Here is a 17,685-nt window from a genome sequence, read left to right as displayed (position 1 = left end):
AAGATAACTCATGCAAGTGGTTACTATAGGGCCTGGCCAGCACGGGTGGTTTCGGTCAGTGGTTCCCCTAACAATATGACAAGAGAAAAGTCAAAGAAGTTTACCTCTCTCTGGATTTGTTTACATCTCAAGAGGATGGTGTGGAGAGTGGAGGGAATGGGGGACTGATATGAATGACCTCACAGTGTGATGGAACCTGTATTCTAGACCCTGTCTTGGACACACCTCTGCCTCAGATGGGCTCAGACGGGTGCCTGGGCCATGGATAAACTCACCCTTGCACAGGGGCATTCATCTCGATCTTGGACTAGTGAGAAAGCATGAAGGCTCAAGGTCCAGGTCCAAAAAATGTATCATTACCGAGGCCTCTGAGTAATGTAGATCTGAGCAGATTACTTTGGGGCCAGGAGAAATCTGGAACCACAGTTCTGGGAGGCTAATGGCCCAGCATTGCCCAAGACCACCAGGAAACAAGGAGAGGGTCTATTGGTGAAGGACAGTATTTTCAGGGGCCACTTTTTATTTGGTCCATATTTTTCTTCACTCCACCTTTAGGCAGAGTCCCAGGCAGAAACTAAGGGACATACTCAAGCAGTTTAATTGAAGAAAATTTAGCCAAGAGAGGGAACCAGCAAAGGACAGTGGAACACTAGCGTCTAACAATTGCAGGAAAACATTACCACCGCTGAGCCTGAAAGAGCAAGGGCAAAAGAAGAATGTATTCATTTCCTATGGCTGCTATAATGAATTACCACAAACTTGGTGCCTTAAAACAACAGATTTCTTTTCACAGTTCTGGAGTCCAGAAGTCTGAAATCAGTTTCACTAGGCCAAACTCAAGGTGTTGGCTGGGTCACACTCCTTCTGGAAGCTCTAGGGGAGAATTAGCTTGGTGGCTAAAGCAGAATGTGAATTTAATGAGGATGTTTTTATATAAGAGAGACCTACTAGACTTGTTTAAAGTGATAATGAAATGAGTCACTAGAAAAGGAGAGATTGAAAATTGGAAAGTGTGAGAGCAAAGTCCTAAAGGAGGCAGAAAGAAATGGTGTCTCTGACAATGTTGGGATGGATAGAAGCTAAGCGGTGGGCGTGGAAAGTGTGAAGGACAGAAGGTTGTGCGTGGGGAGCAGATGGCAGGCACCTTTTAAAGGCAGAGGCGGAGGAGGACTTCTGGAACAGGAATTAAAAAGGGAAGGATAAGATTCACCGGTGGGAGAGGAAAAGCATGGGCAGCAGATGCTGCATTACCCACAAGTGCGGGGATTCCTGCCTGCCAAGACCCCAGGGTTCCAGATAAAAGGCAGAATGTTTGCTGGATGATTCATCCACGTGGACATTAATTGATTCAACAAATGTTTACTGAGCAGTTACTCTGTCAGGCACGTTGATGTCACTCAGAATGAAATGAGACGTGAAATACAGCAGAAAACTATAAGCCAGATGCCAAAGTCATGTACATAGGAGATCAGGAGGAGACTGAGATGCAGGAGAGCATGAAGGTAAAAGGAGTCTTCTGTAAAGAGTTGAGACTTACTTTAGTTTCAGAGGTACTGTGAAAAAACTAGTCAGAAGATGGGTCCCAGGAAAAGGAATCATTCAGCATTACAGAGATGACAATGGAAGTGAAAATTCTTCATTTGGGCAGTGGTCAAAGGATGACTTGAACATGAGGTTGGAAGGAATTAACTGGCCACACTGCTCCAAGAGGAATGCTGGTATACATTTTTAAAAAAAGATTTATTACAGAAAATTTCAAATAGACACAAAATAGAAAAGTGAACTTCAGTGTATTCTTCACCCAGATTAAACAATAATCAACATTTGCCAGTCTTGTTTAGCAATCCCTCCCTGACTCCCCTTTTATTTATTCCTGGAATATTTTAAAGTTAGACCCAGACATCATTTGTCTCATCAGTATGCATCTTTTAACCAATAGGACTTTTTCTTCCTTTTAAACATAACCATAATATCATTATCACAACTAATAAAACTAACAGTAATTTTTAAAGTTGTTTTGATAACAGCAGACTGAAGCATTTGCTAGTGGTTCTAAATAAAATCACTGGTGTTTAGGAAGCCTGAAAAGAAATGCTTATACAGGGACAGGATAGTTCTTTGATGGTACCATTAAAAATTATTTTGGAAAATATTAACATGGGGAAAGTTCAAGATGAAAATATATAGTAAATCTTTTGTTACGTATAAACTATAACTTTTTTGTTATGTATAAACGTGTACACACAATCCATCTCCATATCTAGCATATGCAGATACACAGATATAAGAAGAAAAAAAAAGTCTGAAAGAACATTTCCTAATATGTCCAGGGATTACCTGAATGATGGGACCGGTGTTTATTTTTTGCTTTTCATCCCTTTATGCTTTTCAGGGTGTGTGCCTGTGTGTGTGTGTGTGTGTGTGTGTCAGGGTGAGGGGTTGGGCGGCAGGGATAATGTTGAGGAAGGATCGTGGCCTCTTTAACGGAGCTGAATTAATATTTAGCGAAGAAAGTGACTCATCTTCAATCTCACAGTCCGCAAATCAGAAAAGCGGATTAATACATAGTAGGCACGGAAAACACATGTTAAATGAATAAAATCTAACGGAAAAGGGTGGAAGCTTCGCTCTGATTTATCAATTTTTTAGAAAAAGAAGTGACAGAGATTCAGGATAGGATACCATCCAGAAACGAGGCCCACTGGTATCGCCACATCACATTGCGTAGCACCGCCCACCCCGACAGCCTTTAGAATCTTTAGCAGAAAGTCGGTGACGTCACATAAGGTTTTCAGTGAGGATGGGACTTGGTCCTAAGGCTTCTGGGAAATGGAGTCTGGGCGCTGTGACGACTGCGAGTCTCCGAGGTTTCTGGGAATTGTAGTTCTCAGATGTAGGATCAGCTCTTTGGCCGATCTTGCTTCAGAGCGCCCCCGGAGAAGAGGGAAGATGGCGTGTGGGGTTGTTGCTGGACCCCATCCGGTGGTTCTAGTAGTGGCCATCGCAGCCTTGTTGGGGGGAACTGGAGCACACAACGATCACCATAAAAGTCCGGGAGCACAGGCAAAGCGCAGCACAGGCAAAGCGCAGAGCTCTGAGACTCTTACCCCCGCGGTGGTCTTCGCACTCACACGCCTCCTTCCCTACCCGGGTTCCCGAGGAATGGCCTAGGCGTCCGGACGAGCGAGGACAGGGACGGCAGCTGGCCTCCGCGGAAGCCACCTGCAGGGCTCGCAGAAGAGGGCCCACGCTGAGCGTCTAGATGTGGGCTCCGTGCAAGGACGGAGATTATTTTGAAGACATTGTTCAGTGTGAGCCAAGTCACAGTGCTTTTGGCTGCATTGGAAAACCCTCTGTTTCTTCTTAGAATAAAGCTCCCCACTCCAGATCGCTCTGATCTTCTGACCCGATTTCCCCACCAGAAATCCCAAAAGTTTTTGTTTCCAAATCGACTTTAAAGATGCAAGTTAATCATATCAGGCGTTCAGCTTTTTAATGTTTTGTATTCATGGCTAACTGCTGAGTGTGTATCAGAAATTCCTCCCTCCATACCCTAGGTAGCTTACAGGAAAGTTAACAACAGCAATTAAGGAAGTGCTGGTCTCTCTTCTTCCTTGCCCGTATCTAGTCACCAGTTTCATGGGATCCTTACTTTATACTGTCTCTTCATCTAACCACTGCTCTGTTCCACAATACCACTATTCTAATACTTCAGCTTCTCACCTAGTTTCTGCATGCTGTCTCTCTCATTTCCAAACCACCTTGTCTCCTCTACCAAATTAATCTTCTCCCCGAAACCAAATTTTTATTACCATGATCAAAAACCTGTAATTCCTTCATTGCCTAAATGATTAAATCCACACACAAGCTAGTACTCAGGGCAGCCACTGTCTAGTTATCCAATTCCAAATAAACTTTCTCATTTTTATTTCACTGAACTCCCTGCCGTAGACAGTCCAGTTCATCTATTGGAACAAACAGAGCATTTTCCCACCTCTATACCTTTACTTACACAGTTCTTTCTTTCCCAGATCTTGCCAGGGCCCAGCTTAAGAGATCTAGTAGTGGGGTCAAGTCCTGATCCTTGGGTAAGCTGTTTAACATCTGTAAATTTCAGTTTCTTCATCCCATAATGTGGTAAATTAAGAGACTCAAATGTGTGAAAAGAGCTTTTCTTCTGGCACCCAGTAATTACTTGATTATCTCTACCCTCTGCTCCTTCTAACCCCACTCCACCCCAAGAAGAATCTTTATATTTGCCTTTCTGAGACTTCTACTATGAACTAAATATTTATTCACTGGAAAACATACTATATGCTAGGTGTTGTAGAGAACACATAACTTAATTTTAATTTTTTGTTATCAAGCACATTGTATAATTACATGAAGGCCAGTGGAGAAATTCATCTTAACTCTATTAGGTTTTCCTTGAAGAATGGACATTTTCTCCCCTTCCAAATACAATGTAAGCAAATGACCATCTCACTTTCATACCTGAATAACTATCTGGCATACCATAATTTGTCATGATCTTGATCTTCTAGGCATTTTCTTCTTTAATACTGATTTGTATTTTTTTCAGTTTTGTATTTTATCATATCTTGTAAGCCGCCTTGAGTCATTTTTGACACACAATAGAGCTATAATAAAATAGATGACAATTGTCTGTGATGGCAGAAGAAATATCTTCTTACTTATTTGATTGTGATTCTAGTTTTCCATTCTGTGGAGTTACAGACCCTTTAGGGATGAAATGAAAGACTACAGGCAGATATGAAGGAATAGAATCATAACAATTAGCATTTATTGAACACTTACTATATGTCAGGTACTGTTTTCATCACTTTATATGAATAAACCCACATACTCCTTAAAACAGTCTCATGAAGTGGAAAGCCAAGAGGCCAGCATACCAGGAGCTCTGAAGGAGAGTCAGTCCCAAGGCTTAATGTATATAATTCAAGGTAGGACAAAAAGGACCAAAATATTTATGAGGTAATCTCACCATTCAAAAGAGTAAAGTGACTGCATTATTAAATTAAACCCTCTTGATTTAGATTAAAACTACAATCCAGGCCTGCATTGTACTATGTATTAGATGGGGCTTCTAAGAGATTTAAGACAATTTTTAAGTTCAAAAATGTTCACGGAAAAAAGCACCTGACAGAACCAGAGAACAGAATAAGAAAGTATGTAATACAGGAGAATAAGGCAAACCATCACTGTAAAGGACTTCTAAGAAGGGGGGGGGGACTGAAATTATCACAGAGGAGGCAGGACCTGACCAGTTCCTTTTATAAAGTATGGATAGATTTCTGGAGATACAGAGAGGAAAGGAAGGTATGTAAAAGGGTGCCACGGAATAGTTTGAAGAGGAGCCAAGTGTGAAGAGAAAGGGTGTTGTAGAGACAAAGGACAAGGCTGCCCAGTTGTACTGGGGAGTAATGGAAAATAAGTAAGTAGATCCAACTGTGCAAGGTCTTCAAGTTAAAGCACTTTGAACTTTTTCCTTGGGACAATGGGAAATTGTGGATTCTTGCTGAACCAAGTGGTACTTTAGTCAGGCAGCTATATAAAGACAGGGAGACAAGAGCAGCAGCAATGTGTTTACTCTGGTAATCTAGGCCCAAACTACTGAGGACTTGGCAGCAGCAGTAGGAATAGAGAGAAAGAAATCAACTATCAAGACATTTCAAATAAATCCTAGCAGACTGATTACCCAGGATAGATAAAGAGGAATCAGTAAGCAATAATTATGGGGCATTTAGTGACTACTCAGCACTGTATGATGTTTTATAGGGATCTAAAACAAGATTTCTGTTTTCAAGAAGCTTACAATCTAATTGAATAACATGAAATACTATAAGCCAATGAAATGAAATTATTCTGGTCCAACTCTTACCCAAAGTCACAGAGCTGATCATTGTTAATCAGAGAAGTGCTGGGAGGTAGGAAAAGTGTGGATCAGCACAGAATAATGGATCCCAGAAGCTCACATTTTAAGGCATAGGAGTGGCCAAAAGTGCCAATTCTGCAAATGTCAAGTAGGAAAAGGACTGAGAAAGAGGCACTGAGTTTGTCGTTGACAGATCAACTTAACAAGACTGGTGAGAGTCAGAACCAGACGGTATATGTTTCATGAAGTTTGTAAACAAAAGAAAAGTTTTTAAAATAGGACAGCAATTTTTTAAAAGATAATGGAGGAACTAAGATTTTTAGGACCTTCTTGGTAAGGATAAGATAAAATAACACTAGGATTAGTTAGGCACATTAGAACTATGGGCTATACTTTGAGGAAACTATGCAATAGAAAAAAAGGTAAGGGAGGAAGGAAGAGAAAAATTTGTCCATATAATTCGAAACTGAATTTTTTATCCCCAAACTGGTGGGAATTTTTTGTCCTAATATGAAGCCAGCTCCTTCTCTTCTGCTACTGGAGCCAGCAAGCATGAAAATACACACACATGGGATTTCCTCTTTTTTTTTTTTTTTTTTTTTTTTGCGGTATGCGGGCCTCTCACTGTTGTGGCCTCCCCCGTTGCGGAGCACAGGCTCCGGACGCGCAGGCTCAGCGGCCATGGCTCACGGGCCCAGCCGCTCCGCGGCATATGGGATCCTCCCAGACCGGGGCACGAACCCGTATCCCCTGCATCGGCAGGCGGACTCTCAACCACTTGCGCCACCAGGGAGGCCCGGGATTTCCTCTTTTAAATGAAGGAGCTGATGTGGTTGGGAAAGAGAGGGATCACTGATTGTTCAGGGACCCAAGCTCCATGGAATAGATAAGGTGAGGAATTGCAAGGTGTTAGGTAGCCGTATATTCTAAGATTGGAGCCCTCTAGAATATTACAGTGAATATGTTAGGTTTTAAAAGTTAGCCCCTTGTTGGATTGATCACTCATTTGAGCATTTAGTTTACGAAAAGGAAGGAAGGCTAGCTTGAAACTGGCTTAGAGCTAGCTAGTAGGAAGGAAAATTCAAACAAGTACAAATGTTTCTTTTCAGCTGTGGGAGGTTATGCTGTGTGCTCTTGTGCTAACATTAAGAAAAGCACAGATATTACTCTTTAGTGTGAAGTTGCTGATGTCTGATGAGAGATGAACTCTGACTGAAGGCTTTCCCACAGTTATTACACTTGTAAGGCTTCTCTCCGGTATGAATTCTCTGGTGAATAATAAGGGAGGAGCTCCGACTGAAGCCCTTTCCACACTCTCTACACTCGTGGGGCTTTTCTCCAGTGTGTATTCTCTGATGTTCAACAAGGGATGAGCTCCGACTGAATACTTTCCCACAGTCACTGCACTCATAGGGGTTCTCCCCAGTGTGTGTTCTCTGATGTTCAATAAGAGATGAGATCCAACTGAAAGCTTTTCCACATTCACTGCATTCATAGGGATTCTCTCCAGTGTGTATTCGTTGATGCTGAATTATGGTTGAACGGTCACTGAAGGCTTTCCCACATTCATTACATTTGTAAGGTTTTTCTTGAGTATGAGTTCGCTGATGCTGACTAAGGTTAGTGCTTCGGCTAAAGGTTTTTCCACATTCACTACATTCATATGGTTTTTCTCCAGTATGGATCCTCTGATGTAGACTAAGGTGTGTACTCCGGCTAAAAGCTTTTCCACATTCACTGCATTCATAAGGTTTCTCTCCGGTGTGAGTTCTTTGATGTTCAATAAGGTGTGTACTTCGGCTAAAAGTTTTACCACATTCATTGCATGCAAAAGGCTTTTCTCCACCATGAATTCTACTGTGGACAATAAGGTCTGATTGGTAACTAAAGGCTTTACCACATTCATTGCATTTACAAGGTTTCCTTTGTGGAAAGAGTTTTTGGTGTTTAATTAAGCCTGAATTATCTTTGGAGTTTTTCTTAGATATGGAGAACATAGCTCCCTTTGGAATTTTCTGCCGTGTATTAAGTTTTTTTTGTTTTTTTTGTTTTTTTTTTTTTTTTTTTCGGTATGCGGGCCCCTCACTGTTGTGGCCTCCCCCGCTGCGGAGCACAGGCTCCGGACGCGCAGGCTCCGGACGCGCAGGCTCAGCGGCCATGGCTCACGGGCCCAGCCGCTCCGCGGCATATGGGATCCTCCCAGACCGGGGCACGAACCCGTATCCCCTGCATCGGCAGGCGGACTCTCAACCACTTGCGCCACCAGGGAGGCCCGGGATTTCCTCTTTTAAATGAAGGAGCTGATGTGGTTGGGAAAGAGAGGGATCACTGATTGTTCAGGGACCCAAGCTCCATGGAATAGATAAGGTGAGGAATTGCAAGGTGTTAGGTAGCCGTATATTCTAAGATTGGAGCCCTCTAGAATATTACAGTGAATATGTTAGGTTTTAAAAGTTAGCCCCTTGTTGGATTGATCACTCATTTGAGCATTTAGTTTACGAAAAGGAAGGAAGGCTAGCTTGAAACTGGCTTAGAGCTAGCTAGTAGGAAGGAAAATTCAAACAAGTACAAATGTTTCTTTTCAGCTGTGGGAGGTTATGCTGTGTGCTCTTGTGCTAACATTAAGAAAAGCACAGATATTACTCTTTAGTGTGAAGTTGCTGATGTCTGATGAGAGATGAACTCTGACTGAAGGCTTTCCCACAGTTATTACACTTGTAAGGCTTCTCTCCGGTATGAATTCTCTGGTGAATAATAAGGGAGGAGCTCCGACTGAAGCCCTTTCCACACTCTCTACACTCGTGGGGCTTTTCTCCAGTGTGTATTCTCTGATGTTCAACAAGGGATGAGCTCCGACTGAATACTTTCCCACAGTCACTGCACTCATAGGGGTTCTCCCCAGTGTGTGTTCTCTGATGTTCAATAAGAGATGAGATCCAACTGAAAGCTTTTCCACATTCACTGCATTCATAGGGATTCTCTCCAGTGTGTATTCGTTGATGCTGAATTATGGTTGAACGGTCACTGAAGGCTTTCCCACATTCATTACATTTGTAAGGTTTTTCTTGAGTATGAGTTCGCTGATGCTGACTAAGGTTAGTGCTTCGGCTAAAGGTTTTTCCACATTCACTACATTCATATGGTTTTTCTCCAGTATGGATCCTCTGATGTAGACTAAGGTGTGTACTCCGGCTAAAAGCTTTTCCACATTCACTGCATTCATAAGGTTTCTCTCCGGTGTGAGTTCTTTGATGTTCAATAAGGTGTGTACTTCGGCTAAAAGTTTTACCACATTCATTGCATGCAAAAGGCTTTTCTCCACCATGAATTCTACTGTGGACAATAAGGTCTGATTGGTAACTAAAGGCTTTACCACATTCATTGCATTTACAAGGTTTCCTTTGTGGAAAGAGTTTTTGGTGTTTAATTAAGCCTGAATTATCTTTGGAGTTTTTCTTAGATATGGAGAACATAGCTCCCTTTGGAATTTTCTGCCGTGTATTAAGTTTTGAGCTTAGACTAAACTCACTGGATTCAGGGGCTCTCTCCCTAGTGAAAATTTTCTTGAGGGTCATTGACACTTTTCTGATTGCTGTTTTCTCAAAAGATTTCTTCTGTGGAGGACATTTTGTCTGCCTTGATAACTGGCCCTCACTTTTACAGGCTTCTTCATTCACAGGACGTTGGGTAGTATTCCTTCGGATACTTTCCATTGCTGACCCTGAAAACTCTAGCTCTTCAGAAATAGCCTGATTGGTGTTGATGCTTTGGTTCAGTTCAAATATCCCTATCTGAAAGACATTTAAAGTGCAAATGTCACCTGTGTCTAGTGCGGAGAGCAAGGAAAATAAACCAGCAGGAATAAAAGACAACTAATTTGCAATTCATGCACACTAGCAACTTTATATGGGCAGAAACTTAAAAGGGACAATGAAAGAGAAGTGAACAAGGCCAGAAGTGATAACAGAGTTTTCACAGTGGATGCGCAGAGACATCAAGAAATACAGGTAGGGGCGTGGGTAATATGCTGAGCCCCCAAAATGGACATGAGCAGATATACCAATTGATGAGCAGAGAACAGGGGATCAGAAAGTAAAATGAGCTATTAGCTATTGTAGCCAATTAGTTATGGTAAATGAGAGAAAGGAAAGGGATGAGAAAAGTAAAGACTCTCAAATGCAGAAAACATAACCACCACCCCCTTGCCAAAATGCAAAAAGTAAGGAAGACTCTATCAAGCTTGGATGCAACCATTTTCTTGGCAAAGAGAGAAAACAGAATTTCAGAAATGCTAACTATTACCCTGCTATTCCCATTTGATCTCCCTTTGATCCCCCAACCCTTCTTCCAGCTAGTTTAGGTACTCTTCTAAACAAGTCTATGACCACAGACTTCAGAGGATTAACAGAGCTCATCATAATAGATCTTAACTTAGAGTTCGTCAAGGCCAACTTGCTTATTTGACAGAAAACAGAGTGAGTAACTTAAGTCACCCAGCAAATTGCAAGAGCTTAGACTAGAACTCATGTCTCTGAAATTTCAAAGTAGTGGCCTTTTCATGATACTACTCACCTAGACAGATATTCTTCGTCACTCCCCTCTTCAGCTCCCTGAAGATCCAGTGTCTACAGTTGTTCTTTCTCCAACTGGGTGATCATGTCCAATTCACATGCTGGGATCCCTGCTGATTGGAAATGATTTAACACAAGGCTATTGGTGCTGGAGACACAGGGCTATTGAGAGCTCAACATTAATGCTTTGATCTGTAGAAAAGATAGTGTGTGGGAATTCCCTGGCAGTTCAGTGGTTAGGACTTCCCGCTTTCACTGCTGAGGGCCTAGGTTCAATCCCTGGTCAGGGAACTAAGATGCCACAAGCCACATGGTGCGGCCAAAAAAAAGAAAAAACTCCAAACAAACAAAAACCATAGTGTGCATTTTTAGAGGCTGTGGCAGGAGGGGCTGGAGAAAATAGGTATCTGAAAGTTCTGGGCTAAAACTGGTTCCAAAAGAAAAGTTATACACATACCCATCAGAATCACTTATGGAACTTGTTACTCGAGATACTGGGCATTACTTCAGACCTAGTTAAGTATAATGAGGCCCAGGCATTTGTATTTATTAAGTTCATATGACTCGACAAGTTGAATTGTCCAAAATGAACCTTAGAAACACTCTCTAGGTTGCCTGAAAAATGTGTTCACTGGGACCAGCCTTTCTACCAAACATTCTTCTCACAGCCAGAGGGTCTAAAACATAAACTCCGCTTCCCTTAGGACAGGTGACTTCTTCCTTCTGCTGGAAGGGCCAACATTTCCCAAGGATCTCAAGGTTTCCAGGTATTAGGCAGCTTTTCCAGACGATTCCTGTAAAAACCTGGCAACCCACATTCAGACTGTACCAAGCAGTCTGTTTATCTCCTCACTCACAAGGTTGTTCTAACACTTGCCTTATAATAAGAAAGAGCAGCAAGGCCCTCTCCTAGAATACTGACCTACACTGAGTGTCTAGCAGAGCATCCTGGCTCTGGCAACCTTTCTGTTGGTAAAATGGGGAGGATATGGGAATCTGTGCCTACTCTTCCAGCCCTTCTCTGGACTCTATGTTTCCCCACTGAAGTTTTTTCTTTAACCCATTCTCTTGTAAATTCATTCAGAGCCCTTGGGCATGACAGTAGGCAACAAATTGTATAATAGTTCCCCTAATGTTTCTGCTCACAGCACAATTTAAGATCCACTAGGTTAAGAGTTGATCTGGTTTCACAAGTCTTGCCTTTCTCAGAGACTGGGAACCACCCACATGTGGAAATGAATCCTGGAGGATGTTCACGAAGAAGTCATCCATGGAGAACCTCAAGAGCAACATGACAATGCTGTCTGTGTCCAGCTTTGCCAAGAACATGCCTTTCAACTGAAAGCAGGGAACGCAAAACTCTACCACTGGGTTGACTGAGAAGTCAGAATTTCTAATTTATTTAGAACCTTGCAATAAAATCCAGTTGCATACTTTTTGGTGCTAATATTCCTTAGTAGGCATTTGTCTTACTGCTTAGGTTGGCTGGCCTACATTCTTGCAGCCCAGATCCTTAAGTTACTCCATCATTATTCTGTTGGCAGTTCACTGTTACTTCTCTCCTCTATTCCAGTAATCCTCAAGGCAGCAATATCACCTCCTAGGGAGAGTTTTGGGAATTTGTGAGGGTTTGTGTGTGCGGTTTTCTTTTGTTTGGTTTGGTTTTGGTTTTGGTTTTGGTTGTCATGTTGATTGGATGGGGCTATTAGAATTTAGTGGGGGCCAGGGATTCCTGTAAAACAAAGAATGTCCCTTATCCTGCCAGACTTTCAAAAGAGCTGTTAATGGTTACCTGAGACTGGAACTACTTTACAAATAAATATAAAGTATTTTGCACAACTTTGCTATGTATTGGAAAATCAAGGAAATATACTTCTTTTTCTTTGAATGATATTTGGAATTGTTCGCCATTTTAGGAAAATCAAGCCACTCATGATATTAGATTCACAAATACGACATTCACATATCAGTCTGCATTTGTAGCTGTTGTATTCACATGATTCTATGAATAGGTACAAGTGTCTATTTCATCCAATCATTTACATGCTGAAAAACTATTATTCTATTATAAATTACTTTCCTTTTCTTTCTCCTTTATATTACTGTTAAGGTAACGTAGTGATATTCTGGAAATTATATCTATAGGTAGTTACTATTATCTATAAATTTTATTTCAATATAGTAAAGGGGATGGTAGGTTTGAAAGGTAGAGAATTACTTCTCTAGTGCAATGGAACTAAAGTATTAACAGTTACACACTAGATAAATAGTGACTGTCTCAGGTGGTAAATTGCAAAGCCTCTAAAGCCTTAAAGCAAAAGTCCTTGTCCCCAACAGAAGTCCTTGAAGATCTGAGAACACCCACACTGACATAAAGGTGACACAGGAACAGTGGGAATTTTGTACATAGTGGAATATTATTGCATTATTACATATTACATTCCACCTTGGAGAAGAGATATTGTTGAGAAGAGATTTTGTTCAGGTTTCTGGAGACAAAGGGAAACCAGGAAGATCTGAAATATGAAGATCTTTATAAACTGACTCACTAGAACCAGTAAAACATAGGACATCTAAAAGTAGGCAGGATCTCCTGAACAGAGAGAGAACTAGGACAGAGTTCAAAGGAGAGAGCCAATTTGAAGTTGAGGGTTTACTCTCATGCTTATTAATACCTTGATGATTGGTAAGATATGCCAATTTGATATAAGATAATTATAATTTAATGTGTATATAGTGTGCAGTACAAGAGTCCCAAGATGAAGTTGTTTTTGCATTTCAAATAAGCTCATGACATGTATAACTGTATTATGCATTATGTGTTTGTATATGTGACACCTATGATAGACACACAGAAACCACATTGGGGAAAGTTTCTACATTAAAAAAAAAGGAACCCAACTGTGAAAGGAACCTGAGTTGGAGGTGCAGCCTCTGGAAAGGCCCTTTTGTGGTCTTTTCTCTTGGGTCTGCCTATTCTAAGCATTTTATGAATACGGACTCATTTTTGTCTCACAACAATGAGAGGGTTACTATTATTATTTCCACAATACAAATGAAGAATTTGAGGTACAGAAAGGATAAGTAATTTGGCCCAAGGCCAAGTGATAAATCCTGGACTCAAACTCACTACACTACATCATACTGCTTCTCAAGAGGCAGGGAAAGAACACTTGAGTCATGCTTTCCATTCATATGGCCTCTAAAGGGCCAAGAAACTAAACTCCACTGATCCCAGGACACCAGCATGACCTTGACACAAGAGTGACTACCTCTGAGAGATGACTATCCTGAGAGGCTGCAATAAGTCCCAACTACACTAAAAGCCCTATCTGTGTAAACTAAGGATTAAATTTCCTGGCTTCCACCAAAGTGCCACCACAAAGCAAGTGGCATCCTTGGCATAAGTCAGTGAAACACCAGATAGAGGCCCCGTGGTATAAATAATTACTTGGTATTACATTTACCAAGTAATCTGGATTTTGATCATAGCTCTGTTGGTAGCTAAATAAAAACCAAGGAAAAATAACCAGTCTGGTTTTATGTATCCTCATCTGTAAAAGGAAGATGTTGGACTTGATTAGTCCAGAGCCGTCTGATTCCTGGAATTTAATTTTAGATTCCAAACTCAGGCACAGACCCATCTGCCTAGACTAAGGGGATAAGACTAGAATAAACAGACTCTTTTTCAAATCCCCAGAGACATGTGAGAGCCTAAGGTCCATGTTTCAGAGGAAACTGTTTGAGAAAGAGGCCAATCGCCTAATGCTGAAATAGAGCAAGGGAGCGCTGAGGAAGACATCAAAAGCAGTCAGCAAGCAACCAGGGACTAATCCCATACTGGGCAAAATTTGCCACACTCACCTAAGAAGCGACATTCTCTGAAAAGAGAAATACATGTGTCTCCACTTGGCGAGATGGCACAAACTTCCAGAAAAGAAGGAAGAATCCTTAACATACATGGTATATGATCTTATAGTGAGATAGAAAGTTGCCTTTCCCTCTTCCACCTCCTCTTCGTTTTCTTTCTGGTCAAGGGCAAATCTGGGGATAACAGGTCTTATCCTAAGGTATCCAGAGTCACTGGTCTAGTAATGTCCACATTGGGCCAGGTGAATGCAACCCTAGGTATTAAGAGGTAAAACAAATGTCCCAAACTAACCCCACCTCCTCCCAGACACAAAGAAAATGACAGTAGACATTTATGTCTGGGTTTAAGTCCCTAGTTCTTTAATGAGAAAAGGTAAAGGGAATTGGTCTGGGCTGAGTCCAAACTCTCTCTAAACTCTCTAGGTGTTCCGAGGCATATAATCCAGTCTGCTTATCGATTTCCTCACATGGGATGTGAGTTCAAAGGGAGTAGGCGGTAGTCCCTTACTTATTCCTGAGAGTCAAAACAGAAGGCAGATGATACTGCTCCACCACAGGGCTGTGCATCTCTGGGCAAGCCACTCACCATTTTGAAAAGCTGGTCCCACACTATAAAATGACATTACTAGTACTCGCTTGTCTTTTCTCACAAAGCTTCTGTGAATGCTACACGTTATAAATGGCAAAGCTTACTATAAAGAATATCATCTACGACATAAGGAGATATTACTGCTGTGCTTACCTCAAATGAATTAGTTTTTAAATTGTGATAATATACATTTAGGGAAAGATGCTTTCAGAGGATTTGTGCTGCTGTTCTAGAGTGTGGACAGATGCATTCTTTTTCCTGGCTTTGGAGGATGCACATGAAATGGGGAAGGCAGAGCTGGTGGATATGACAAAGTTCTCAGGAGGAGCCCCCAGATATATTTCAGAGAGGCTAGGAGGTCTCTGTCTCCACAAGGTTAGGACCATACCCTTATCCAGGTTTCATACAAGGGCTTCCTCCACGATGATGTGGAATGTTGCCTCTCCTTTTCTCTTTTTCTCCTTTCTTCCTCATACTTTAGTTTTATCTGGATCACCTTACTGGTCTATAGATATTGTATCCTTACCAAATCATTATTCTCGAAAGTACAGTGGTCACAAAGTGCTGCAGCACCAGCAAACCCCATTCTCCTCTTTATATGACTAACTTTCCAGCCCTCACAGCCCTGACCCCCTCCTGTTACCCTAACCATCTGAAATTCTTTTGACCATGCCACTTTCTCTTATAATCAATTGCTGATCTTGGAATAATTTTCCCTTGTATATACTCCCTTGAATATTAAGAAATTATCTCATTCAGAAGGAAGCAGGTTCTGAAGATTCTGGAATAGCTCTTCTTCTGGTGCTTTGCTTTCTGGTATCGGGCTGACTACTTCCTGGAGCCTTTGCGAATACACAAGAGTCAGCAGGAGGGCCTAGGCAGCCTCTGTTCAACTCTAAAACAGAGACAGTCAAGTCTCCAGGCCTACCAAAAGATGGTCTTCAGACAACAGTGTCCTTGAAGATTGGTTCAAAGTCACAACAAATTCACAGAATTTGATATACAGCATTTGTCAATACCCCTAACAACACCTACTATACTGAAGTACAACCGTCATCATCAGAACCATAAAATAAATACTACTACTCTCAAGCTCTGTCACTTTAAGTAAGGTACTTCATCTCTGTGTGCCTCAATTTTAAAATCTGTAACATGAGGATAATAATCGTACATCTCATGGGGTTAACGCGAGGATTAAATGAGTTGACGCAGGTAAAAACTCTTAGAACGGTGCCTGGCACACGGTAAGCATCTGGGAAACACCCCGAGCACAGAAGCCCTTCCTCGCCCAGCTAGAGCGGAGCGGAATGAAACTCTGAGCTTTTCCATCTCCCAGGGGTTCACCGGAGAACACCACCTGCTGTCAGTGCAGCTGAGGGACTAGGTTGTGCCCACCCGCAAGGCGAGCGCTGGGCGCAGCGAAGAGACACCGTGCCGCGTCCCGGCCGCGGAGGCACCTCTCGGCCGGATCTGCGGCCAGACCACCCTTGGACCTCTCGCCGGTCTCCCCCCGAGAGAGTTGAGTGCTTCCGCACGACCACTTCCTAGAGCCTCCAGGCCCACCCGTCCAGGACCCGGGCCCCGGAGCCCTGCGTGCCCCACTCACCGGCCGCCTCGGGGCGAGCGCCGGGACACACCCTGGGCCGGACCCACGCTTAGACGGAACCTTAGTGTGCAGGGCTTGAGGAAGCCGGAAGGATTAATGGGAAACCCTTGCGTCGACCCACTGCTCCCGCGCTCACCAAGGTTCCCGAAGTCACAGACACTCTTCCACTCAGAGCAGTGGTCGTGTCCTTGTCAGTATGTGGGGCCAGTCATTGCCTGATCAACGGCCCCGACCTAATTCTCCTGGAGCAGATGATCTGTTAGAGAACAGAGACGATGAGGAGAACGGGCAGCACACCAGAGGCCGTGGCTCTGCGCCTGCGCTGCAGAGTCCGGGACCGCCAGGTTGTGTTCAGACTCATTTTCCCGGAGATTTTTGCAAAGCACTTTCCCTGGTGTGTGTGACGCCGAGATTGAGAAGTTGATGCTAGAGGCCTGAGAAAGTTGATGCTGGAGACCCCAGAAAGGTCCTGAAGATCTTAATACATTCTATGCAGTATAGTCCAAACCAGTGGGTTAGTTTTAAACAGCATACCTGCAGAGCTGGTTAAAGTGCAGATTCCCAGGCTTCGCACTCGTTGGTCAGAGGAAAGTCCCAGAAACACTGCATTTTCAGGGGGCATCCCAGGTAATTCTAATGCAGGTGGTCCTCAGACCATCTCTGGAGAAACAGGCTTCTTTGCACAGTCTAGATGATTAGATGCAATTAAATGCAGGACACTTCCCAAATTCCATCAAGAGAAGTAAAGGTAAATAAAATGAGGATCCTATTCTGGTCATGAAGATTTTTACCTATGTTTTATCCTAAGAGTTTTATAGTTTTACTCTTAAGTTTAGATCTTTGATACATTTTGAATTATTTTTTGTATTTGGTGTAAAGTAAGGGTACAACTTCATTATTTTGCATGTGGATATCCAGTTTTGCCAGTACCATTTGTTGGAAAAGACTGTTACTTCCCAATTATGTGGTCTTGGCACTGGTTGATATATCAGTTGATATATATGTGGAATTTGTTTTTTCTGGGCTTTCTTTTCTATTCCATGGGTCTAGACGTATATCCATATTCTGGCACCACACTGTTGAGATTACCACTGTGTAGCTTTGTGGTAAGTTTTGAAATTTGGAAGTATGAATCTTCCAACTTGTTCCTTTT

At 42.3% G+C, this 17,685-nt stretch overlaps 1 protein-coding gene across 6 annotated transcripts; it reads right to left on the bottom strand.

Annotated features, from left to right (window-relative positions):
- Window positions 1-1,791: 1,791 nt before the first annotated feature.
- On the bottom strand, window positions 1,792-16,785 carry LOC132497341 (zinc finger protein 391). 6 transcript variants are annotated; one of them, XM_060110460.1, is made up of 4 exons: window positions 16,533-16,592; window positions 10,469-10,580; window positions 8,540-9,687; window positions 6,688-7,819 (listed from the first exon to the last, which is right to left on the bottom strand). In XM_060110460.1, the coding sequence occupies exons 3-4, from the start codon at window positions 9,607-9,609 to the stop codon at window positions 7,060-7,062; spliced, it is 1,830 nt and encodes a 609-aa protein (XP_059966443.1). In that variant the 5' UTR covers window positions 9,610-9,687; window positions 10,469-10,580; window positions 16,533-16,592; the 3' UTR covers window positions 6,688-7,059. The 6 variants fall into 6 exon arrangements, 4 of the variants coding, with proteins under 4 accessions (XP_059966443.1, XP_059966441.1, XP_059966442.1 ...); XR_009533577.1 differs by lacking the exons at window positions 6,688-7,819; window positions 8,540-9,687 and adding an exon at window positions 1,792-4,761; XR_009533578.1 differs by lacking the exons at window positions 6,688-7,819; window positions 8,540-9,687 and adding an exon at window positions 1,792-4,740.
- Between the last annotated feature and the right edge of the window lie 900 nt (window positions 16,786-17,685).

The sequence above is a fragment of the Mesoplodon densirostris genome, chromosome 10 (genome assembly GCF_025265405.1).
Source record: "Mesoplodon densirostris isolate mMesDen1 chromosome 10, mMesDen1 primary haplotype, whole genome shotgun sequence".
In the NCBI taxonomy this organism is placed as follows: domain Eukaryota; kingdom Metazoa; phylum Chordata; class Mammalia; order Artiodactyla; family Ziphiidae; genus Mesoplodon; species Mesoplodon densirostris.
Note: the sequence above shows the minus strand (reverse complement) of the source record. Positions and strands in the feature narration are given on the sequence as shown.

Excerpts from the sequence above, each read along its gene's own strand:
- LOC132497341 (XM_060110460.1), bottom strand. The coding sequence starts at position 9,609 with ATGGAAAGTATCCGAAGGAATACTACCCAACGTCCTGTGAATGAAGAA. Across the intron at positions 7,820-8,539 it reads CAGCAACTTCACACTAAAGA|GAAACCTTGTAAATGCAATG; the intron begins GTAATATCTGTG and ends CTTTCCACAAAG.